The following is a 27,715-nucleotide window of genomic DNA, read 5'->3' as shown; positions in this document are numbered from 1 at the left end:
CGACTTCTGACTCTTCCCAAAAATTAAAACCGTGCTTAAAAGAAAACGTTTTGACACCATTCCTGATATTGAGAGGGCCACGACAGAACAATTGAATGCCCTTCCAAAAGAAGCCTTCCAGAAATGCTTCCAGTCATGGATTCAACAATGGTATAAGTCCATTGTTAGCCAAGGACAGTACTTTGAAGGATATTAAATCAAATTCCATGTATTCACCGTATTTTTTTGATCACACCTCGTAGAATAAATACTTATAAATTTTATTTAAGTAATAATTACAACCTTATTTACATTTAATACTGTCCTTGTCTTAATGAACAGCAAAACAGCATGTCTTAATGAACATGTTCAACATAATCACTATCTATTTTTAAATAAAGGCAAGCAGGTTGGAAAGTAGCGAACGTAACGGAACGACGATGGTTAACTATTAGGAATTAGAATTATTCATAGACTGAGATTATTTTGTGTTATAGATAGATTATTACTATTACAGATACATGTCTACTGGGAAACATATTGGAAAAGTACTTCTCAAAATGCGTGATGAGGAAACAACAAAAATCTGTACACCTACGCCTAAAATAATTCTTGCAGTTCCCAGGTACTACTGCGACTCACAAAAAACACATATTATAATTGGTAAGTAATTTTACATTGAAGTTTCATTCCATCTTTACTCAAAATTAAAACAAAGAAGTAATTATTGTTTTCTTAGCTTTATATTTCCTACTTTAAAAACAAATTGGTTAAAAACTAAGGATATTTGATAGTTGATAATATAATTATGGTAAACTTGTAGAAAAATCATAAATATACACCTAGATTAAATGCATATATTTATATTTTAAAGAAGAAAGGTCTTGTAATGATTCATTACTGAAATACGAAATGATGCCTTTAACTGTTTTCATGCTGTAAGAAAAAAAATAGTTTTTTTTTTTTTTTATTCTAACACAAATACTATTTTGTTGCTTACGTCTTCAAGTTCTTGTATTCTGTCATCTTCGAAAAACTCAACTCAATTTAAACATTAATTGATGGAAATGCTTTTGGTGTTTTGTTCTCATCTTATTTACTTTTATACTGATTTTGCTGACGTTTCGCAAAACTACAACTATTTCCGTCGAGCTATTTAAACTAATTCTACTATTCAAAAGCAATTAATGGCACCAAACAATTTTTTTTAAATATTAGAACAGGTTAGAATAGAACAATTGAATCGTTGAGTTCGAAAACCAGTCATCTCTATCGAAACTAATTTGAGAGGAGAGATAAACAAAACTAAATTAGTCAATATACATCTGACATATAGGGTTGTTTTCATTTTTGGACCGTAGAATATGGCAGTCCAAAAATGAAAGTAGCCCTATATGTCAGGTACAAATTGACTTATTGAGTTTTGATTGTCTCGCCTCTCAAATTGGTTTCGATGGAGATGACTGGTTTTTAAACTCAACGATTCAATTGCATGAAATACGTTACTATTTCCTATACATATCCTTTATCACGATTTCCCAGATACTATTTTGTTGTAATCCTTCTCTCTGTTCATCTATCATACTTTGAATGCTACTCGTATCAGCCTGTTTTTTTTTCTGTTTTACTGATATATGACCGAAGAGAGTGTTATGACTACATTAATGAGTAGCTCTGCATTAATTAACGTTTCGTTTTCTTGCTCTAGTCGTGTGTACAGTATCTAGTTTGAATTTGATTTTCAAATTTCCTTGACTTTAAGTATATCTAAAATTGATAACTTTCCATCTTCTTACTCTTTTCTATCCCTATATTAACTTAATATTAGAGAAAATAATCTTCAAATTGTGGAGACGGATGTTAAGGCCTTAAGAATAGACACTAAAATGTAACTTGAAATAATGAAGATATATAATCAATACAACTAAAAAATAAATTCAAGTCTCAGATTATGTTCAAAGAATATAGAAACATACCTTTTTCTTAACATTTTGTTTTACTATATATATAAAAGAAGCTTGACATGTATTGCATATATATTTGGTAAATACATTCTCTGCAGCACTTTATCACTACACATAACAGTCAAAATTTTATACACTTTGTCAGTACACACAGCAAGTCAAAGTTTTACAGTACTTTATCAATACACTTAGTAGTCAAAAATTTTACATCTTATAACTACAAACAGCACTCATCTCGGAAGAGGCAGAATCCTTTCTTGAAATACTGAATTATATATTTTTCCCCAGTAAAGTATTATTTTGAAAAAAAAAATGCATAGAATAGGCAACATTAGACACTAAAGCAATTTAGGCAGGAATGGGCAAAATAGGCAAAATAAAATTGGCTTAAATTGAAACTATAACCCCCCATATAAACTTTAAAATGTTATTTTTGATCATATTTTTAATATTAAGGAATAGACACTTTGCTGAACATCCGTTCTCTATTCATTTAACATGTTTTCAGCTATGCTCAATTACACACGTATCACCAACATACCTCACCTTTTCTCTGTCTTCAATTGAGACGTTTCCAAGGGTTTCTGGTTGCAAAACTCAATAAATAAAAGCTTCTAATTACAGGTGAAAAAAAAAACATCCCATTGCCATACTATATGTTCGTTTATAGAAACTTCCTTTGTATTTGAAGCAAACAAATGTAGGGATAATTTAAATAAATTCACAATTTCATGTGAATAATATTCTTTCTTTAGTATAATGTGTCTTTTAAAATCATTTCGGTAAATATAAACATACATCATAGCTAACAAATATATCTTCCTCTTTAATATCTACAGGTTTAAATATTTTTACTAAATTTAAAATGATGTTTCAATAAAATGAGGACTAATGGTTTAAATAACAGAATCAAATACATTCCTAAATTATTATAGTTGAGAACTTGACAGCATCTACAACCGAAACATTTGGTTTGTGTACTTTGACTTAATCATACAACTGGGGTGGTACACTAACTTTAGAAATATTATCTTTCTAACATCGTCTGGAGGATTCCTATATTTAATCGATTTTTACGTTTCTGCTGTGTCAAAGAAGTCATATTTTTGAACAGTACTCTATATCCTTCATTTCTAATTAATTCTTTAGTGTTATGCTCCCATTCAATTATTTGCGTCACTACCATAAAGTTGCCCTTACGGTAAATTCAATTTATTCACGTTTACCTCCATAATAACCTCACAAAGTATATAGGTGAAATACTGCTTTTCTGCCAATAACGAAATTGTCTTAAAAGAAATATTTTTTTTTTTTTTTTTTTTTAATCTTTATCGAATGTATGTTTTCTAGCTGACTTATAAGTGGTATACATTCGGCGTATCTTCTTAAATATAATCGAATATATACTATTAATTCGATAGTGATAAAGTTGAAGAAATTAATACAATTTTCCTTTGCAGGAGGACTTGGCGGTCTTGGTTTAGAATTAGCAGACTGGTTAATTGTAAGAGGGGGAAAGAAAATAGTTTTGACATCAAGAACTGGAATTAAAAATGGCTACCAAATTCTGTGTATGCGTAGATGGAAAGATGATGGAGCTGATGTTGTAATATCCACCGCAGATGTTACTACCATAGAAGGAACTATGAAACTAATAACTGAAGCCAACAAACTTGGACCAATTGGATCCATCTTCAATTTAGCAGTGGTATGCATTATGTTTATAAAACATTTGGTATAGTTTAGATAGTAATCCATATTTTCCCTAAAGAGTAATGTTAGAAATTTTGTGAAATTTATCTGGCAATGCATGAGGTAGCCCTGTTTTTTTTCTTCTTTTCCAAAAAGGATAAAGGTTATACTGGCGCGGAACTCTGTCCATGTTACAATTAACACAAGAATGTTTTCTTTTCTTTTCTATTTTGTCCCCGGTGAGCTTCTGTAACTTTTTCATTTTTTCTTTTCTTTTTATTTTTTGTTTATTTTCAATTTTTCTTTCTTTCCACTTTTATTTCTCTTTTTTCTTTCCTTTTTTTCACCGGGAGATTTTTCCTTTAAAAAGTTTCATTGTTAAATTCTTTATCTCTTATTTATCTGTTCATCTACTCATTGTTCGCTGCTATTTGTTTTTCAATTGAAAAAGAGTTGTGAAACACATTCTGGATTTTATTTTTAGTTTATATTGAAAAATAAAATGATTTATGGCACCAATAGCCTCGTTACTCAAACATACATGGTATTTGGAAACAACACCGACAACGTTTGGGTGATGATTCCTGACACCAAGATAAGACGAAAAGTATAGACCAACTTGGGAGCACAAATGCTTCCTTTTGGAGTTGTAGGCTGCCGAAAACATTAAAAATGAACTTTAAAGGTCCATAGGTCCAAAACTATGGAATCTACATTAGTCGGATTAAGAACTAATACGTACGCTATCCAAAAATACATGTTTCTGAATCCTAATATACTCACGCAACAATTTCTCTCCTTTAGCCTAACCGGCAAAACCGTGGGACGTAAAACTTAAAGATTTCATTTCATTTTTTTCACGCAACAATTTTTATAGAGGCAGTTTGGCTACGGGCATATAATTTGAAGTACTTACCAATTACCTTTATAAAAATGTTTACGGAAGTACCGCAGGATTCTTAAATATGGATATTTGGATAGGGCATATACTAGTTTCTAATTAAAGTTTTGACACGACTGCGGAAGTCCCATAGTATTGGAGCTATGGACTTCTAAAGTTCACTTTTCATGTTTTCGGCAGCCTATAACTCCAAAAGGAAGCATTTGTGCACCCAGGTTGGTCTATACATTTCATCTTATCTTAGCGTCAGGAATCACCTCTCAAGCGTTGTCAGTGTTGTTTTGACACACTCTGTTACGGCGTGTCGTGAGTGAATTTTGTAGAACGTTGCTGAGAAAAAAAAATTCTCCTTGAAGCTTCGATCTGAGAAGTTGTATAACAAGAATTCTTTTATATTGCTGAAGTTTAAGACAGGGTTCAGGGTCTATGATATCGGAAACGCCCCAGTAACATTTTCCTGAACCAAACCTATTGGTGTTTCTAAGTTAAGTTGCTGGAGTAGGTTTTCTATTATATTGTTCAGGCGTGAATAAAAGTTGATATATATATATATGTTTAAAAAAAAAAGATTTTTTCTATAACTGTCTGACGGAACTCGAGGTCCACTCTTCCGTTGGGTTGAATGTAACTGTGAGATCCATCGTATTTGAATCTAACTCTATAATTCTTAGTAATTGTGTTGAAAATACTTTTGATATTAATATGTTCCATGTTGACCTTTTGTTCCAATATAGTGTTTTTAAACTGTGTAAGATACGTAAGGTATCTGAGCATATATATGTATGCTTTCTTCATATAACTGAAAATCTCTGTAAGACTCCGACAATTCATTAAAACCTCCTCAGTAGTTTTTGAATCAAAGAAACATTTACAATACCACCGTTTGGACTTTTATATTTTATATATTATTTTAGATAGAAAATAACATTTCAAAAGTACCATGTGCACGATATTTTATATTTCTTTCTTTGTTTTTCTTAAAGAGCTACAATTGGTTCCAAAAATGTGGAATTATTTAGGAACACTATTCGCTACTAAGATGAGAGAAAGAAACAAGTGAAGTTTGCTAATATTAATATTTGCTTCATTGATCCTACTTTACTGCATATAGAGTAAAAGATTTACTTCAGCTTTCCCCACTAAAATTTTCTCCTCCTTATACATTTATGCTCTGAATTTGTTTGTGTAAGTAACCCAAACAAAAAATTCTGAGTTTCCCAATAGGAAAATAAAGGTTGTACTCAAAAGCAAACCTCAATAAATCAGCAAAAGAATTTCCAATGGTGATAACACAAACCTGTAAATATACATACAAACCACCGCTACCTCATATTGATTAGTATCAATAATACAAAGATTTTATTATTGTTTTAATTATTCAATTATAATTTTACTATTGTTTTGTACTTACTTGTATTCCAACACTTTATGATTGAAGTTTTTTTTTTTTTTTTTTTTTTTTTTTTTTTTAGGTTCTTCGTGATGCCATGCTAGAAAACCAAACGGAAGACAATTTCAAAACAGCTTATCTTCCGAAAGCAACGGCAACGAAAAACCTGGATAAAGTTTCTCGAAAACTTTGTCCCCAATTAGAACATTTTGTGGTATTCTCTAGCGTAAGCTGTGGACGTGGAAATGCTGGACAAAGCAACTATGGTTTTGCAAATTCTGTGATGGAAAGGATATGTGAACAACGTCGACAAGATGGTTTGCCTGGTCTTGCCATCCAATGGGGTGCCGTTGGAGATGTAGGCCTTGTAGCTGAGATGCAAGGAGACAAAGAAATGGACATTGGTGGCACTGTACCACAGCGCATCAGTTCTTGTTTCCAAGTCCTCGATCAATTCTTAATGCAACCTCATCCCGTTGTCTGTAGTATGGTGGTGTCTGAAAAAATCTCAAGGAGTAAACTGCATAGTGATAATGCAGTGAGTGCGGTGGCTGCCATGTTAGGTGAGTGATATATATATTAACACTCCACTAATGTCTTAAAATGACGTTTGGTCTGTAAAAAGATTTGACAAAATAGTAGTAAATTATTAAGTATTGTAGAAATATATCAGTTTTCTCACTTCATGATCTTCATAAGATAAATTGTATATAAGCAGGTTATAACGGTATGGACTGGCATGAATTTTTAAATCAACCCTCGTATTTTTCCAATGTCAATTCTTAGAAATATAACGCAATCAGCTAGCATTTGGAGGAGAACAATGCTAAGGAATTTGTCACCCAAAAGGTGCCTCACTTTTCCAGACAGCCCTGCTTCCTCCCGTCAGCCCATATAAGGAAGAGGAATTTTGCTACTCTCGAAATCAACGCCCACGCACAAGCCCTCATGACGATGACAGATTTTTACGTGACAATGTAAAGTCTATCAATAATCGTCAATTCCACGATTTATTGGAACAATCAGTGTTTTTAAAGTGATTTCTATTAACCTATGAACCATTCATTATATATAATTAGCAATATTACGAAGCAAAAACTTAATGTTCTGTACGAACTATATTTTAATTTGTTAGTGTGTTCTTGCGCTGTTAACTGGCAACGGTGTAAAGCGCAGAAAAGAACTACTCACTCGCCATGTAGAAGTCAACGCGTCCGAGTGTTTTATAATGTCAAGCTAGTGCAACGTACTGAACTTACACTCTCCAATATTAATCTGCATCAAGTTTAAGTGTAACCAACAGGAAGAATGTAATGAAACTCATACTACTTAAATCCTGATAATTCATAGGCAAAGTAGTAGTTTTTACGCCTTCTAACGAAAATAAATCTGTTACTACGATCTAAACAATGAATACGTCAAACAAACTTATTTTTATACACCGATGGAAGTGAAGTGTCTGTAGTGAACTCCGTAGTCACATCCGATTCATTATAGTCGTACGGTCGTAAACTTCGCGTGTTATTTCGGTATCGTATCGGTTCGTATACCACAATGATTGGGCCATCTTTTTTTTTCTTTAAGTGAAATCTTGTGTTCTCACATGTGTGTAAATGTTTTATTTTCATTGAAGTTAAAATTTAAATATAAGTGATTTGCAAAATATCTCTTTTTTTATATGCAATGAAAAGTAATATTTAATAACCTTAAAGTGTGCGATCTATATTGTCTCTTTCTCAGTGAATGGAGGATATTATTTTCTAAAAGTGTACATGGCTTAGAGCAGGATTAAAAGGTAAGGTATCTGTAAAGCAGTGGAGGGCAAACATTACTTTCGTCTCTCACTACCCATCTGGCGTAAATCTCACATGGCTGTCCCACCTTGTATTTTTTTTACAGGTATTGACTAGTATATCTTGGAGGTGACGCAACAGCGACGGTGGGTAGACGACAATCGCCTCTAGTTGGTGTAGCGCCTGAATCCTAGGACCGTGGGGTGTGAAGACACTTATTTTGTAACCAGTTTCTTACTTCAATTTATTAATTTGTGCAATTGAATGATGTTGTAAAGGAGATTTTAAAGAGATCCAAGGTTCGGATCCCAATATTATTATTAGTTGGTCTTCTCGAACTGGAACAAACGAGTATCGAATCCCATTCCCCTTATAAGGTTAGATATCTTTGGTACATTGGCTTTACTTTTGGTGTATGTTACGTAGATGTGCTCTAAAGACAGTACTCTAGTAGAATTATTTCTTTCGCATCTTCAAAGATACTAAAGAACTGAAGTGGATTTAAGTATTTCTAAGTAAAATAAACCATAAAGTAACCTAAGATCTTCTCTTGTTCTACTACTGTGCAGAAATTCACACCTTAGGAATTGTGTGACCGTTCGCTGCTTATACAGCCTTTATTTTTTTAAAATCTACGTTTCAGAATGAGAATTATCTATCTGTCAACTAAGGAAACATTAATATCTTGACCCATGGATCTAGAGTTCAAGTATTGAGTTTTAACATGTTTTAGAGAAAGTATTACTTTATGTTAATCTATTACATATACATATTGTTAAACTAATCGTATGATACATAATATTATTCTTTATTATCCACTTATATTTTGACTCATAGATCTAATGGTATAATAAGAGTATGAATTGTTTTATATCATTTTGGAAAAATATTTAATCTACTATAAATTGAGAAACATTTTAAAAACAGATATTGTCTAGAATATTTTGTTAAAATTAACTAACACTCACCTATAATCTATAAATTAAAATCTAGGTTTATATGTTTGTGGTCAAGAAAAGTTTATATGTTTGTGGCCAATTCTTTTGACCATGACATCTCAGAAACCACAAACTCTAGAAATATGCCATTTTCAATCATCGATTGCAAATTTTGTGTAAATTGTTCAGTTTTAATTGAGTATTTTTTTTAAAGTAATCGTTATTTATTTCTTACATTTTTAGGGGTACACTAGAAGTATTGAAATTTTAAAAAGTAAAGAATCATATCCTACGAATTATACATTCCAACACCACACATTTGTATACGGGTTTAGTATGTCTCTCCGTCGTTTGTTTCGTGGCCAAATGATAATGAAAAAACGAAAGTTTCATGGCCAAACGATAATGAAAAACGAAGGATAACTATTTCTCCAGTCTAAGTTAAATCTTTATTGTTTGAAGTGTTTTGCCCAATGAACACTATATATCACTAGCATCAGTGATCGAAGTGAGACGGTATGCGGTGGTATGCCATACCGTCTCTGGTTTTTCAGTAATGAGGACATACCGTCTCTGGTTTTTCAGTGATCAAGACAATATTTAAATAGCCGGTATGTTGAGTCAAAATCATAATAAAACATACCGCTTCTGCTTTTTTTCCACTTCGAACTCTGACTGGCATTATAATTAATTGCGTGTGTAATGTATTTGCTTATTACATACTGAATGCATAAAGAAAGAAAACACTGGTCATACGTGAATTAGAAACACCAACCGGAAGTAGGCTCAAATCTTGCAAACCATGCGAGATATTGAAAAAATAATCGAAAAAAAATATCCCCTTTATGATACCCCTTGCCAACTTTTATCAAGACGTCCTTCAATTGTGTCTGTAAATTGACATGTACAGATGTTGTGTGGAATGACAAGGAGATTCATGCTCATATGTGAATGATGCGCTATGTAGAGAGCCCAGGTTCAGCTAGTGTGCTCTGAAAATCCTAAGAGGACTTTTCCTAGTACAATTTCAGCAATCAATTCAGTTGTTTTCGGTGAATGAGGAGCTTTAACTTCACAAATAATTTTACATTTTATTCAACTTTGTTCATAGGCGTATTTGTATAAGTTGATGCAAAGTTAAGAAGAAGAAGAAAAAAGCAAGTTAATAAAAGTGAGGTGAAGTGAAATATTTCACATTATATGAAACGAGTGTTAAGTAGATTGTGTTTATATTTGTGATCCCTGTTAGAGTTTGTGTGTGTCGTGATTACTAAAATTTTAATAACAAATTGCTGATTTCGATGCTTTGTGTGAAAAAAAGATTAAGTTGAATAAAATGTACAAAAATATTTGTGAATCCGAAGCTTTTAATCTATCTGGCTGTCTACGGCAACAAGATCAGTTTCCGAAATTAGACTAGGAATATAAAAATCCTTTCAGAATTCCCAGGACGCATTATATGTGAGTATTTGTAGGCTTAAAATTGTGAAACAGTTTGCATGATATATATCATTATGCAGTCAAATGTTTCGGATACTGTTACACTTCAGAAGGTTATACTAAGTTCCATTCCTAAGCTAGAGCCAGGATAGCGTTTTGTGTAAAATGCTTACCTACTAACCAAACGATCAAGTTTGATTGCTATCAAGGTGGTGTTTAGTTTCTTGTTCTGCTCTCATTTCAATGCGGTTCAGTTGTTCACACAGCTTCTGTAAAATGAGTATCTGGGGAAACCTAGGGTAACGGCTGCTGGAATGTGGTGCTAATTATATGATCTCTTGTATGTGCCGAAGTCGAGTAAGTACGAATGGAGTCTTACCTTCACACCACCCGTAGTATAGATGCAGACTTTCATTTTTTCAATAGGTGCTCACATTTCAGTAGTTATGAGATAAATCAGGTCTCCTATACTATCTTTTTTTTTTTAAACAGAACTTTCACGTGGTTATATCGTTAGCATACGCGTCTTTGACGTGGAAGACCCAGGTTTAAGTTCCAGTGGGAGTTCATATGGTTCAGATCCCAAGTTAAGCTGTCTCATATTGCCTCATTGCTGAAAGAGACACTAAATTCAAATCAACCAATCATTTTTTTAACAGATCCAATTGACCATTGGATCCCAAACTAGATCCTACTCCTAAGAGGCGTGAAAGACCATCAAGAAAGCACGGGCTACTGGAAGAAAATTAACCGTGAAATTACTTTTTTCAATGGAAAGGAGTTAGATCTTTTCCCACGATTATCTGAACATTTTACTAAATGAAACTCAAATTAAACACTGTGATGTATTTCCATTTCAAATGTGTTTTGCAATATTGGCCAAACAAAAGGTACGGAAAAATAATAAATGATAATAATGATATTAATAAGATGATAATAATCAAACCTCTAAAATAATTGCGAGTAATTTGAGCGAAACTCAACTTCTTGTATGAATTTGTATAAACTCAGTTCATATAAACGCTTTTTATATTTAAAATTAAAACAATGGCATCAAATTCCCAAGTTATTGAAGCAAATAATTGTAGGCTACACTTCCTAGTAAATACTGTTTATTATTACTGATATTATTATTGCTGTTATATAATGTAATATAGCACGATCTTCGATGTTCCATACAACTAAAGAGGCTAAGGTAGATATTGATTAATAATTATTCAATGCACACTATCCCTACAAGAAATAATCTGGGGTGAGCATTCATTAAACATCTTCAATAATAGATGCTTAAGCCCCAAAGCACTCATGTAATCGATGCCTATGGTCCATAGATGTCATATGTCTGAGCGAATGGTGGATGCACTCGCATCTTTACCATTCCTAAGATACCGACATTTATTGTAAGTTGATATGAACATATAGTTTTCATATATAAATATTTAAAAAGCTTTAAATTTTCCTCTTTCTTTACACAGGGCTTAAGGACTTGAAACGAGTCAGTCCCGAAACAACACTTCCTGAACTTGGAATGGACTCGATACTTGGAGTTGAAATTATGCAACTTTTGGAAAGGGAGTTCGAAATTTTCGTCACACCAGATGATATGAGAACTCTAACATTTTCTAAGTTAGCAGAACTAGCCAAAAATACTTCATCGCCTTTGCCTACTAGTCCGACAGAAACAAAGAAAGATGAAACCAAGTTCAAATATGTGATAAAGTTAATAAAAGATCAGATGAAGAATGAGAAACCTCTGGTAAAACTTTCAGCTACTATCTCTGGAGACAAAAATGGATTACTACCTGCATTTTGCATCCCTGGACTTGACGGCGAGTGTGATGTATTTTTTAACCTTGCCAAGAGTGTCAAATTTCCCCTTTACTCGGTGCAGTTCACAAAAGATGGTCCTTGCTCATCGATAGAAGAAATGGCTGCTTATTATATGAAGGTAAATTCATTAAAGTAATGTACAACGGATAATAGAGAGATGAAACGGACCCCTTGATTAAAGTCATATGGGCTTGTTCAAACCATCTATATTCCCAATATGTATATGCATACAAATCCCCCGAAATTCTCGAATTCCTAAACAGTTAGTTATTCCTTTCAGTCTCTTTCGTAGAGGCCATCGCACTAAGTGCAATAAAGTAAATTGCAAGTACTAGGAACTATGACATGAGTTCATATGAAGCTGCGTGTATATATCTGATTGCATATTAAATTCTACCAATATCAACCGTACTCGTATTAAGATTATAAATTGATTATTAACATATCATTAAATGAAAATATTTTAATTTGTTTCGCGTAAACATGGAAGAAGATATAAAGTTATCTTAGTAGCTTTCCAATAGTAGCATATGTATAGCATATGTAAATAACACTAGTCCTGATGGTAAAGGTAAGAAAGTATGAAACTAAAATGAAATGACAGGAAAAGACCGCATTCTGACTATTTACAGAAATATAAAAAGAAAAGAATAAAACTTATTCTAAATTACAATATAGTAACATGTTAATGTGTGTGCTCCTATGTAAAGCTGTTCTAAGTAAGTAATGCAAATTCTCTTTTTCTTTCTTCTTCTAAATGGAAGATAAAATCACTTACTACGAATTAGATCTTTCGAGTCAACTAAGAATCAGTTATAATTACTAATGGAATGTATAGAGTACATATTATATAAGATATATTGAATTCACCTTTGTACTGCTGTCTGTGCACTAAGTAACTTCCATCTCACGGAGATCATCTTCGGGATCACCCACTCTGATTCGCTGGAAACCTATTAACTCACACTCTTTGGATTTACTTTTTATATTACCATTAAATATTATTTTTGCAGTTATCCTATCTTGATCTACTGTATTTGCGCACGTCACAGTGAAATCCAGGTATTTGTATCTATATTGTATATAACAATCTTGCTCCGTTGCAATATAGGCATTCGTAAATTATAAAAATGCTGAAAACCACTTGTATTTTTATTATTTAAGGATACCTATTTTGCGATGGAGCAAGGTTTTAATATGCAATCCAGATACAAATACCTGGATTTCACTATGACGTGCGTAAATAGATCAAGATAGGACAATTGGAAAAATATATCTGATGACAATACAACAAATAAACCGAAAGAATGGATCCCAGAGAACAGAGTGGACGATTTCGAAGAAGATCTCTGTGTGAATTGAAATATTGATGTTACTTAATGCATAGACTAGAAAAAACACAGCGGTACAAAGATGAGTCTCATATTTCTTTAGAATCAAATAGTTTCGTCCAGTGGTTCCCAACTGGTGTTTCACAGTCTTATAGGTGTGCCGTGAAGCATTTAATAATTAGTTAAAATTAATTTTGATACAAATTGTACCAGTCAAGGTTCCCAGCAGCAGCAACAGTTCTCAATAGTCGTAGAATCACTACTTTATAGCAACTTATAGTCTTACATTACTATAATTTACATTATTATAAATAAAAAATCAAGTGATATCGTGAGCGGTTAATAAAGTGTGTGATCAATCTATAAAAATTGCAAACTATTGGTTTAGTCATTGAATGGATTTCATTACAAGTACATTAAGTGTATCACTGTCGAGTTTTGAAAATTTGAATTTAAGAAAGATTGTTTCTATAGGCTTCCTATCCGTGTATGAATTTCAATATTTTACTATTTTCGTGTTCTTGATGACATGATTGAATATTCTTAAATGATTGAATATTGAGTCCTAATCCAGATAAAGTATTTCTAGCGATCTTATGTGTTCAATTTGGACTGGACATTTCGTTGTGTTGTTTCTGTTTTTCTCTTGTAGCACTAGCATACCATTCATATACTTCAGAAGTAGACAACGAATTTATAAAAGAGTTATAAAACGAAACAAAAATTTTAGGAAAACCAAAAATGCATCAAAAGATTGTGATCTTGGCCAATAATTAGTTTGTGGATCAAGACCTACAAAATTTTTGAACGGCCATTTGTATTTGTATTTGAACGGCCAAATCGACTTTTTGTATTTTTTACGAAATAAGCACATCATACTCAGTTAAGTGATAGTTTGAGTTTTGGTACACTATATGTAGTTCTCCAAATTTTTGATTGAAATATATTGGTCTTTTGATAAAAAAAAAAATGAAGTTCCTCTGTATATTTTGGAGGTCAGCATACTGCTTCATGGTTGTTATTGTTGTTGTTTAGCGTATCTTTTCAGCACCGAGCCTATATGAGACGAGAACATACAATTTAAAGGTGGAATGGTCTCCCATCGGAAATCGAACCCGGAAAGCTGTTCACTGAAGTTGTACGCTCTAGTCACTAGATCAGCCGGAAAGTTTGTTTCAATGTTGCAATTTCAGTAAAGCTAACATTTGTATTTTTCTTTCTTTCTTTCCATGAGAACTTCCAAATTTTGTTCAAATACGAAGAATTTGAATACTGAATCAAATTCTTACTTCTATTGGTATAAAAAGTATTTATGACTTCTAAAACATTGAAACCAGTTTCGGGATTCCTTGGCGTCATCAAATTCTCATATCAGAGATCCGCGCTTACGTGATTTACATCATCTTTTTGTCTGATTCTGTCCAAAAAGTACGCCATTTATCAAGATATATATAGAGAGAAACACCTTTCGTCTTACAAGAAGTCATTCATAGATTCGATATCTATTTCTGGCGTGCACGAAGTGGTATGTGAACGTTAACAAAACTTTACATCCATGATGTAAAACAATGTGTATACCAAACCAGTTTTGAACATATAAGTGACGGAAAGTGTTCATCTCCTGTTTCAAGATTCTCAAATCGTCTGAAATGATCCATTCATCTAGTAGATTCACAATACGAAAATAATACATCATTCAAATAACAAATTAAATCTTACAGACACTTCCTACAATATCAGGATGTTAGACAACATTTATATTGCGTGTATTTATTTAAGGATAAACTACTACTTTTTATCTAGCCTATTAAAGAAACGAGAATAACCGTTTGTGGGTCCCACCATCCCGAAAAGCATATTTTATGAATCGAGATCAATTTTCGTGTAGTGGCTGATCATCGACAGGCATTTTATAGACAACCATATTTGGGAAAATTCTACCGCGAAGAAGAAGGCAAAATTTCGTGTTATTACTTTCTTTTTAAATCTTGAAATATAAGTTAAAGTATATAATAGGTCTGGAAGATACAACAGATTCTTTAAAGTAATTTGAAACAAACATTTTAAATGTAATTTTATAATATTTGAAATAAAATTGTGCAGAGCATTATTGTAGTTTGATAAAAATAAGTAAAAAGAAAAATAAAGAGAACTTTTTTTATCTTTTCAGTTATTCCAAACTGTGCAAAAGCAAGGTCCGTACATCCTGATTGCTTATTCATATGGAAGTGCCATAGCAGTGGAGATAACACACCAGCTCCAGAAGCAAGGGCACAGAGTACATCTAATTTGCATTGACGGATCCATTGAGCTCCTGAAAAAATATGTCATAGATTCTATTTCAGGAGATGGTGGTGATGCAACTGAAGATATGTTGCAAATCCATGTCCTGTCTCATCTTGCATCAAGAGCAATGCCTATTGACACGGTAAGTGTTTGACAAAAGGAAAATTTCTTTACAGTGTTCTACGTAAAAGACATATATCTGGTCTTCTGATTAAATAGAATCCTACGAACCTTTTAAAACATAACACTGAAATCTTTATGGAATTCATTGAGAAAATTGAACACTTTACGTTGAACATCTCTGAGAAACGAAGACTTCTTCACCTACACTTCAACAGAGAATATGAGCGCAGGATGAACATACCATAAACTTTACCCATTTGTATCTTTAGCAATCTTCGAAAATAATTCATTCTGCTTTGTTTATATTATCTTCCTATGACACGTGAAACAATTGTAGACAAAAATGATAAATCGCTTGTATTTATTATTTATTTCCCTTTCAAATAAATTAAAGCACTTTTTTTTTACAGATTCAAAACTAGATGATTGTGTCCTAGTTTGAAAAAATCCCTGTGGTGTTCAAATCGACAATTGAGGATGGCAATTCAAGAAATGTTTCAACGATTTTCTTCCTGTTTTTAATCATGTATTTGAAACCGGATTCAGTATTCGGTTTCTAACTGTCCGTCTAAATGCTAAACGTCTCGCATTAGTCATAAATTAGCCGAATAATTGTTTTATCATGGCAATGCAATGGTTCATAAAACCTTGTTTCATACGTTAGGAGATAACTTGCAGCTTCTGTTATTGATCACAAACAATTACTTGCTTTACATATCGTTCTAATGTTGTTTGATTCACATTGTGAATGTCAGCTGCCTTAAAACTGCACATTTCTTCCTTCCTTAGTGTTCTTAATCAGAGAAGCCCCATATTAGGCGCTCGGAATTGCCCCATATTAAACAACTTCCACTTTAGTTTTTCCTACTTTTATTTCAACGATAGGTCATCCGAGCAAATAAAAATCACTTTACATACCTGCTTTGTGTCCTTTACTAAAACACTTAAAACATTACAATAAGAGATTTCTTACCATTAAATGGTTACGGTATACAATGCTATCTTCACAGGCACTGAAAATATTTGAACACTCGCTGATTACATTACCTGAATTCAAACGAAAAGACAACCCGCCGAATAGTATATCTTGTGTTGTCAGATCAAAACACAAAGTGTCCATTTATACAATATCCTTCAGTTTTTTTTTTTTTTTTTTTTCATGATGTTGAGAAATCCCACTTGCTCAAATTTGGTTACCTCCCCATGTCTATACAACAACTTTCCTATATATTAAATCTGCTACTTATTGCTAAACTTAATATTACTCTACACATAACTTGTATTACAATAAAAAAAATCTTTGTTGATGTTTTTTTTTCTATCTAACCTATACCACCAACCTAATCTTCGGATAATCAAGAACATAGCAAAATGAAGAAACACACAAGCAACAGAATAAGTCTTGCGAGCTTGCTGTCCATCTTAAAACATAAACACATAACAAATACATCAGAATTCTCCTTTCACTTCTTTATCAACATTAGCATATTATTAACTATACACTCTGGACAAGGTGGTCGTGATTGCATAGATGTAGCCAGAACTATTCATATGAGTGTGCACAAAAGTAATGAAAACAGAACTTTTCCTATAGACGTGCACATCGTAATGAAAACAAAACTTTTCGTATGGTTGTGCACAAAGGTAATGAAAACAGAACTTTTCAGATAGGTGTGCACAAAAGTAATGAATGAAAATAGAACTTTTCATATAAGTGTGCACAAAGGTGGTAAATAAAAATAGAACTTTACATAATAGCATGCACAAAGTAATTGAAAGCTAAACTTTTCATATGAGTGTGGACAAAGGTAATGAAAGTTTTTTTTGTATAAGTGTGCGCAAAGACAATTAAATACCATCCACCCTTTCACTATAACGTTCTCACGTGCTTATTTTATTAGGTATAAAGTGTACTAATAAAAAACAGATAAAATGGTATTTCAATGAATCGAAGAACTACATGAATGCGTGACAAACGAAGAAAAATGAAAGAATCAAACCATTTTATTAGAGTGTGCTCCATAGCTACGCCTATACGTGATTGGATAGACATCCTTTTCTACTTTGATGGAATAAAGATGACTTGATCTGTATCTGTAACTATTTTGTTGATACCGAATGCCATACGATTTATTGATGTGTTAAGAAAGAATGTTTCACAAGTACTTATAAGTAGCAGCGCAAATCTGTCTTCAACGTTGGGGAGGGGACGGGTAAGACCGTTCCCATAATATTTTTAAGCGATGTTCAAAATATATATGAAGTTGGAAAACTTGACTTGATTTTAACATCCCTTTCAGCAGCGAGGCTATATGAGACGGGACCTACTGATTAACGTGAAATCTGAACCACACGAGCTCCCGTCTGGAATCGATCCTGGGTCTCCCAAGTCAAAAGCGCGTACTGTAACCGCTTAGCTACGAAGGAGCTCGAAGTTGAAAAACAATTCTGTGGAGGATCAGGGAGAACAGAATTGTCTTCAACATTGGGAGGCGGGCAGATTTGAGGCTTATTCTGTTGGGGGGAGACGAGACTCGTTACGGTAGCTGATCTCATTTCTGAGATGAACCTGTTGTATACTATACAGCAAGGAATATCAATTTCATCTCACTTCTCTTTGTGGTAATCGGACACACATCATCACATTTCTTTAAAAAAAAAAATCAAATTGAATTATTGGGGACAGTCCACCCAGTTCCATCCCCACCGGGATTTACGCCAGTGCTTATAAGCACGCGAAAAGTTCAACCTTTGTAATTGTAGTGTAGCTACAGTCTGTAATATTGTAATTTCTGTTCAAGGTTGTATTTAAATTTCCTGTTTTTCAACAGGCAAGAAAAGAACTTCGCTCGATGTGCAGTTGGGAAGATCGTGTCAATTGGCTTGCCAATTTGGCTTTCAGTGAACTTTGTTTGAGTAAAGAGGAAACTGCGTTAGGAATCTGCATTGTATACTCGAAGATTAAAGCTATTCTCAACTATAGTTTTAAAGGGAAGCTCAAGGAAAGAATATTACTAATAAAAGCAACGGAAAAATTCGTTCCAATGGAAGATGAAACGTACGGATTGTCCAAAGTAAGTGAAATCATGTTAATTTACTAAGTCGTACGTTGTGTGAGTGTCGAACATGGAATAAGAAGTAGATATAGTACCTTAGATTAAATGTAACAATATTTTTATACGAAGTAACACTGAATGTTTCATAAAGAGCCTTTGACCCGCTGTACACCATAGGATAAAAATCATGCATAATTGAACGCTCTAATTGGTTCCATTCAACATTTGATGTAATAATTTGCCCAGAAAACCACCCAAAATGCCATATCATTTTAATGTTGAAATCGAAATATGGTTGCTTCCTTTGTATTATGTTGAAGAGATTAAATTGAAACAATACACCTTTTAAGTTGTAATCGGTTTTAATCGTCACAATAGGTTTTAGTCAGCAAATTGACTGTATAATTTAATAGATATCTGATAATGCAGGTTAACATTTATTACCGTCAGGCAGCAGGCCATATCGATTTAGTGTTATAACAATTGGTACCATGTTCTCTTAAACTTATTCAAGAGGGAAGTTGCAGAAATCAACCCTTTTCAGTTTTAATTAGGGATGGGCACGAGCGAGTTCGAGCGAGTTTCTTTGAAACTCGACTCGACTCGAAACAGGCATCTTTGAGCTCGACTCGAGAACTCGACTCGAAAAATTTCCTCCAACTCGACTCAAATTCGGGTCGAGTTTCGAGTCTGGCCGAGCTAAAACGAGCTGAATCGTGTGTGTAGTTTCAAGTACTCTCTTCAAGTATCCTACATAGACAATATAATTATCAATGATACTACTATTAATACCACAAATTATTATTATTATCATCATTATTATTATTATTATTATTATTATTATTATTATTATTATTATTATTATTATTATTATTATTCCAGTTATTTGGGCTGGTGGTCAAGTTGACGCTATTTACTTGGACTTTATTAAGGCATTTGATAAATTACCACATCGCTTATTGATAAACAAACTGAAAAGATATAACTTGCCTAACTGTGATATTGATTGGTTGAATTCATATTTAAATGAAAGGACATTTGTGGTAAAATATAAAGGGAAACTATCTGCTATTCATAGTAATACCTCCGGTTTACCCCAGGGTTCTAATCTTGGTCCTCTATTGTTTTTGCTGTATATTAATGGCATTTGTGTTGACTTAACTTGTAAATGTCTGTTATATACTGATGATATTAAAATTTTCAGTCAAATTAAGTTAAAACAAAATCAAGAGACTTTGCAAAAAAAAATATAGATATCATAGTCCGAAGAGAATTCCCTACCCCTGAACTTTAATAAAACGCAAGGAATAACATTTTCGAGGAAAGTCAACCCTTCCATTTACAAATACAGGATAGGAAATCAACATATCCAATTCGTTAAGCATGTTAGAGATTTAGGAGTAATATTAGATGAAAAATGGCTTTTTCAGAAAAATCTTCAGGTTGTATTCTCTAAAGCTAGGAGGAATTTAACCATGCTCAAATGGTTATGTCGAAACTTTACCAATATTAACACCTGTAAAATTCTCTATATGTGCAATGTTAGGTCTCATCTTGAAAATTGTACGGTAATTTTGAATAGTGAAGCAAAATATTTTAGTTCTTTGATTGAATCAGTTCAAAATTCATTCCTAGCCTGGTTAAAATGGAAGTTTAAAGAAATAGGAGAGGAGAGCTTGTCAGACATAAGGGTGGATCTTAATCTTACCTTTCTGGTTGACAGGCGTCGGCTCTTTGACTTGAAATTTTTTCATGTAATTCTGCATGGAGATTTTGCTCTGGAGAACTTTTTCTCTTTAAAAATTTCTCACAGAAACATTAGGAAATTTGTTCCGTTTATTAGTAAATATCTAATTAGGTCTTCAATATATAAAAGTATAGAAACAGCTAATAACTATTATCCGGTTCTTGATTTGTTTCATAAGAGTTTCAAGAAGGTGCGTGAATTATTTTTTAAATTTTTAAATAAACTATGAAATGTCTCAGTATTTTTAGGCTTGCAACTGATTGTCTTAATTTTGTTTTGTATTTTCACTAAATACTGTATGGATTTGTTTTAAATATATATTGTATTTTTTTAAAATCAAATTGTAAAAACCTTTTTAATTCTGAACAGATACACATGTTTGTTTCTTTTTTTTATTATATTTCTGGAGGTCATTTTGTAAAGTTTGTAAGGTGTCATTTGAAAGATCTTTTATGTTTTGTTAGCCTTTTTTTATTATTATTCTCTCGTCTTTTATTTTCCTATCATCTTTTCTTTTCTTCTATGCTTAATTCCTTCTTTACTACGTATACTGCACTTTTTTTTAACTTGGTCATGGATTTTTTTTATTTGTGTCATATGTAATTTTTTCGATGCTTATTTTATTTTCTTCATTATTACTAGCCTTATGAATTAGTGTATTTTACTTGAAGTGTTTAACTTAGAAATATTTATTTTCAAATTGTATTAGCAGATACATAGTGTCTTTTTGAACTTTTTTTCTTTCAGTATTTTGTAAACTGTTACAACTACATGGTTAATAACAATCTATTTTTGAATTTTATACTATATACTTATCCTATATAGTGTACTTTTTCTATATGCATGTTAATTATGCTTATTTTTTTTTACTATTGTTATTTTTGCATTTCCCAGTTTGTAACAGATAATGCATGTTATTATGTTATTTTTCTGAACTAATATTTTATTCATTTCATCTATCTTTGTATAATCAGTTCTATTTGCATGCGCCCTATGCTTGTAAAACATTTTTTTCTTTCTTTGGGGCACCTACGGCTGTAATGCTGTTTGCTTCCAATAAACATATTTCAAACACTATTATTATTATTATTATTATTATTATTATTATTATTATTATTATTATTATTATTATTATTATTATTATTATTATTATTATTATTATAACAACATCGTGTATAACCATGCAAGATAGGCGGTTTGTATATGAATACTGAAAACTAGTTGACTGCAGATTTCGGTCTTCAGAGGGCAAGGATATGGTTCACGAGGTACTGGGTTTGAGTTCCGGAAGAGCAAGTATTCGGGCTTGAGCCAAAAGTTGTTAAAAGTTAAAGGGCGCCGGGCAAACATGTTCAAAACTGCTCGGGCGAGTTTAGGGTTGTCAACGGCTCGAAGGGCTCGGCTCACGGCTCATTCAGTATTGAGCCCAACCGAGAAGCAAGCCGAGCCAACAGCTCGACCCGATATCTCACCCGAACCGAACCGAGTTGATGGCTCACCCCAATCGAGCCGGTTCGAGCCATCGGCTCAATTGAGTCGAGCCAAGGATCCATTCCTCCTGAGCCTGCTGGAGCAATTCGCTCAGTTGAACCGAGCTGAGCCGGTTAACATCGCTACCCGGGTTGGCCTTCTGCTTGGACTCAAAAATTCGACCATGTAGGTCTCAGCCTTGATGGTAAGAACTACAGTATATACTTATATCGGTATACTTATATTGGTACTCACGACATTTGAGGCTGTCTCATTGTAAAAATCTACTGTCATCTCGTTATCGAGACGAGAGGAGATGCGAGTAGTGTCCCCTGTCGTGAGCAACACTAAAAGTATTCCACATTACTACTTACATTTTTCATGGCTTTCGCTTTCCTGTCTAATCAGGCCATGATTTCAAATCGAGTTAAAACTAGCTGAACGAGCGAGCCGTTTATCAAACTCGATTCGACTCGTGCTCATCCCTAGTTTTAGATCGTTATAGGTTAAAAATGGTAACAGTGACAAGCGGTGTCCTACAATCAATTAAGCGTCCCAAGAATATCTTCTATTTCCACTTTAATCTCTGTGTTAGAAAGTGAACCACTTCCAGGTTTAATGATGATCGCTATAGAGTAAAAACGGCAATAGATAGAGAAAAGCTGTTTTCTTTAATCAATTACACGTGCCAAGAATAAATTCCTTCGCCACTCTACTAAAACTGAAAGTGACAGAAATCTATTACTAGAGCATGTCTATTTCAAGTGTGCCCTCGGAAGATATGTGAAACATACTTCGGCCCCCACCCCACGCTGCCCTCTTTCGGAGCAAACTTTCCCTTTGCATTTTGGAAAGAAGTGAATGACCTCAGCTGTGTTGCCAATTTGTCATTCAATCGTTTGGTCTTGACGAGTGAAGATCGTAGGCTACTTAGAATGGCTAACAAGACGGTGCACAGCGAAGCCCCGTGAAGTAATGCAATGTGGCAGCCCTATCCGCATCCAAACATTTAAGGATATAGGCAACAGCAACTTGTCCCTTCCTTTTCGAGGGAGATACGGGAAAACACACAGTGACAGCAGCGCCAGCAGGGGAACACTTGAAACAGAAGGGCTCTTGGAGCTTGAATATTAACTGAGAAAACATCACGCCATAGAGACTAAACTCCTTCATGTGTTGTACACGCGACACTACTACTTGATATTTCAAATAATGTATTCTTATTATATTATATTCTCTCTTTAATTTCAGATATCAGAAGCAGCACCTGTTGTACACACGATCGAAGGAGACCACCTGAGTGTTCTTAACAACAACAAGCTTCCTGAAATCATCAACGAATCAGTGGAACGCTGGATGAAGAATGTAAAGTTTATAAATGATTCCTAAAATCCTTCACAATGAACACACGTTTGTCCTATGTATACATTTGTCATACATTTCATAAATCCATATTAATCACATCTTTTAACATATCACTAATTAATAAATTACTTTTGCATTCAACAGTCTTTTTCATTTTAACACACTGTGTCCTACAATTATTAAGTACACTGGTCAGCCAAAACATGATAATTATTCGCAACTTTCTAAATAAAGTCGTTGGGCTGAAGTAAGAAGCAAGGATTTCTGCAGAACTGTTCGCCAGAGACTAACCAATAAAGCAATGTTAAATATAAATTAAGAAAATCATTAATTGCAATAAGTAAAAGTGTGTAGTGTACTTGTATACTTATTTGTTAACTATTTGTCGTACGGAGATTACTTTTCTCTCAATATGCTGATTCCAGCATGGGATTTACGTTCTTGAAATAAGGTCAGAGGTATAAAAAGAATATGCAGGTATAACAGAAAATGTCCAATTTGGTAATTCCAGACAGCAAACTCAGTATCCCCAAAACCATGTTCACAGGAAGTTTAGATCCCCACAAGTTACTTTAAGAGACTAAATTTGCTTTAGTAAAGAAAGCAGCAGTGAACATTTTTCCATAGGTTGTCAGTTCAATGCTCTGAAATGTTTTTCTATATGAAAGTGGAAAGGTCTTGGTCTCTCTCTCTCTCTTACCTCTATTTTTATATAAAAATGTATGTATGTGTGTGTGCGTTCCAGTATAACTTTGGAACGCCTGGAGCAATTTTAACTAAACTCCCTACACATATTACTTACAGTTTGGATAAGAGTACTGTCGGGGTCAGGCCCGCAACCAGAGGGGGCTAGAGAAGGTCTGGCTCCTCCTAAACTTTTTGTGGTCCCCTCCAGACCTCAATACAAGAAACAGAATTTAGATATTTGTAAGAGAATTTTTAATGACTTGCCCCCCCCCCCAACATATTCATGCCCCTCAAACCTCTGTGGCTGGTTTCGGACCTGGTCGGGGTAAGACCTCTTAGCAAAACTAGAGGAAGAGAGAGGGGGAGATAAAAGTGATAGAAAATATCTGGTATTAGTGTCGAATCCATAGTATTCGGGGCCATGAGCTGATTGTGACTGTCCCATGCCCCTATAGTGAAAGTTCAGCCACCAGTGAAAGTAAGGCCCTCTAGCACATCTAGGTGGAGTAGGAGGAGAGACATTTAAAAATAATCGAAAATGGCTGGTATTAGTTTCAAACCGTAGTTTTCGGCGATCCTGAGATGAATAGTGACACTTCCGGTGCCGTTTAAATCCAAATCCACAACCTGTTAGTATTCCTGAGGAGGATGGTAACATGTAAAAATAATTGAATCAGTCATTTTGAAAAGGCCATATATCCACCAAAGTAAATTGTTGAGGAGAAAGGAAAGACTTTGGATTTCAAACTCGACGTACAATGGCATCGATGATATTGAGACAATAGTATAGGATAATGTGACCAGAAAATTGGTCTTTTCACAGGGGATGCGCGTTTCTTCGCGTACGTCTCGACTTTGCACTAAAATGAAAATGTGGTGGAGATGGACATACGGCCTTTTCGTAATGACTGATCCAATTGAAAATGACCGATATTAATGTCTAATCCATAGTTTCTGGCATCCCTAAATTGATTGGTAACAGTTTTGGTACCCTCTAAATCCAAGGTCTGCTCCCGTAAGGTAAGATCCACCCTAGCACTACTAGGGGAGGGGAGGGGAGGGGAGGACATAAAAATGATCGAAAGTGACCGATATTAGTATCGAATCCATAGTTTCCGGGTTGCTTAGGTAAATAGTGACACCCCGATACCGTTTGACTCCGATTCAAGCCCCCATTTGCACCTGGGGGTGATATAGTGACATGTAAAAATAACGATTTACCCGACCGATATTAGTGTCGGCTCATTAGTTTTCAGCGTCACTAAGCTAATTGGTGGCAGTTCTGATGTTTAAGTCCGAGCTCAACCTCCAGTCAGGGACGGATTAGGGCTATTGGGGCCCTGAGCCGACTATTTCAAGGGGGCCCTATGTTACGAATAATTCCAGCGCATAAATTTTCTTTGCTGCCTTCCATAGCCTCATAGGCTTATCGAAACACCGAGAACAATGCTGTAATATTTTAATGTGCTCCAAGTTTACAATAATTAATTTAATTACTTCATTATTAAGTTAAATGCTCATATACTGCAATGTAACACACAAATGCCAAATGGTCAATGCAATAAAATAAGTATCGTGAACACACTGGTAGAAGAAAACTTAACTGTCTGTAGCGATACCGCGAGCGGGAAAAAAATTCGCGTTGGTCTGAAGCCTATAATATAATAAATTGATTGCTATATTGTAGTACTAAAGAGGGGGATTTTTGGGGGGCTTCCTGAGCCTGGGGGCCCTGGAGCCTGGGCTCCATTGGCTCCGCCCTTAATCCGCTCCTGCCTCCAGTGGTGGCAAGACCCCCTTAGCCTTCCTATAAGGAGTGGGAGGGACAGACCAAAGTGACAAAAAGCGACCGATATTAATGTCGAATAGTTTTTGGGATCGCTTAGATAAAGTAACACTCCACATGTCATTTAAGTTCAAGTTCAGCCTCCATTAGCACCCTGAAGGGTGTGTGAAATTGTGACATGCAAAATGATTGAAAATGACCGACATTGTAGTTTTCGTAGTCTCTAAGTTGATTGGCAGCAGTTCCGATTACCTTTAAGTTAAGCCTCCAGTAGAAGTAAGACCCCTAGCACACCTAGGGAGAGTTGACGGGAGTAACATATAAAATGATCGAAAACGAACAAAATTAGTGCAGAGTCCACAGTTTCAGAGTCGTTGTGATGAATAGCAACACTTCCGGTGTCATTTAAGTTCACCCCCATTAGCACCAGTGGTGGTGATAGTGAGGGAAAAGGTGACATGAAAAGCAATCAAAGCACTAAGTGGACACTCGATGGAAAAAGTGTAGAAGCTTTTCAGGCCATCCACCCTGAGTGAAGTTTTCCTGGGTTTTCCTCATTCACACCAGGCAAATGTCGGGATGGTACCTAACATACAGGTTCCAGGGTGCTTCCTTTCTTTCCCAATCCATTCTTCCTTCCCTTTCCTTGGTTTGTTTGATCACTGATGGACGTTATTCCTTATACTTGACAGGCTAAGATGATCATAGATGCGAAAGTACAGAAATGAAAATCCTAATCCTAATCCTAAAATCGACCGATATTAATATCGAATCTATAAGTTTGTGGGTCTCTAAGTTGATTGCCGACACTCTCTATACCATTTACGTCTACGTTCAACTCCCATTAGCACCCCTGGGATGGTGGGAAATGGTAGACATGTAAAAAATAATTTAAAACGAGCGATATTAGTGTCGAATCCATAGCTCTCGAGGGGCCGCGGTGGTTCAGTGGTAGAGCGTTCACCTCTGGTGCTTGGGGTCCCGGGTTCGATCCCAGCCCCCGCCAAGTGAACTTTGTGGTGGACAAACACCGTGTGCGTGGGTTTTCTCGGGGTTCTCCCGTTTCCTCCCACTTTCTTCATTCCACCATTTCATTCATCACTCATCATCACCGTCTCCTTTAGCCTAACCGGCATAACCGTGGGACGTAAAACTCAAAGATTTCATTTCATTTTTCCATAGTTCTCGATGTTGCTGAGATTAATAATTATAATCTCGATAGGGTTAAAGTCCAAGTTCAGCCTCTATCGGCATGAGGGGGTGAAAGGGGTGAAAAATGTCTCAAATGACTGAAATTAGTGTCGAATCTCTAGTTTGGGTTTGTCCAGCTATTAGATTGCTCGCGATGGCATTTAATTCTAAGTTTAGGAATAAACAAGCATGCCAACTGGATTGGAAATTTAGAGGGGCAGCGCCAAAGGCGTTGCTCCCACATCTATAAATATTTGGACGTATGTGCATGAATGTATATTCCGAAACGTCTGGGACAATTTTAACCAAATCTGGCAGACATATGACTTTCAATGTGGAAAACAATACCGTAATAGTAAGACACCCCAAGGGATAGGAGATGGGACTATGAGTGACATGTAATATTAATTCAAAACGACTTATATTAAATCGTCGTCGGTTGGTTTAATTGATTTCAGGTGTTTGTGTACATATGTTAATATTTTAAGTTAATGTTTTATATCTTGCTCAAGGTGGGTTAGTACCTTTGCATATGCCACTGGCTACATATAAAATACTGCATTTTGCTTTTTTCTTTTCACCAGGATTAAGCGAAGTCCGCCTTACCAAAGTACAGATTAACGATGCTTTACTACATTATTGTCTCCAATTTTTGTTCTCATTGTACGAAGCAAAGAAAAAAGAAAGTAAGAATAAAAGAAAAAAGAAAAAAAAGTAAAATGAAATTCACTCTTGCTGAAAAGTAC

The 27,715-nt window shown here is 34.4% G+C and overlaps 1 protein-coding gene across 1 annotated transcript in view; it reads left to right on the top strand.

Moving 5' to 3' along the window:
- LOC145672460 (fatty acid synthase-like) overlaps positions 1-23,485 on the top strand; it is a 98,216-nt gene extending 74,731 nt beyond the window's left edge. The window contains exons 28-34 of the mRNA XM_081741617.1: positions 497-642; positions 3,404-3,651; positions 6,009-6,489; positions 11,573-12,045; positions 15,429-15,686; positions 18,499-18,741; positions 23,192-23,485. Of these exons, the coding sequence (XP_081597743.1) occupies positions 497-642; positions 3,404-3,651; positions 6,009-6,489; positions 11,573-12,045; positions 15,429-15,686; positions 18,499-18,741; positions 23,192-23,329 (1,987 nt within the window). The 3' untranslated portion in view covers positions 23,330-23,485. The remainder of the gene's footprint in view (positions 1-496; positions 643-3,403; positions 3,652-6,008; positions 6,490-11,572; positions 12,046-15,428; positions 15,687-18,498; positions 18,742-23,191) is intronic.
- Positions 23,486-27,715: the final 4,230 nt, after the last annotated feature.

This window comes from Thermobia domestica, chromosome 2, assembly GCF_964235325.1.
Source record: "Thermobia domestica chromosome 2, izTheDome1.hap1.1, whole genome shotgun sequence".
Classification (NCBI taxonomy): Eukaryota; Metazoa; Arthropoda; class Insecta; order Zygentoma; family Lepismatidae; genus Thermobia; species Thermobia domestica.
Note: the sequence above shows the minus strand (reverse complement) of the source record. Positions and strands in the feature narration are given on the sequence as shown.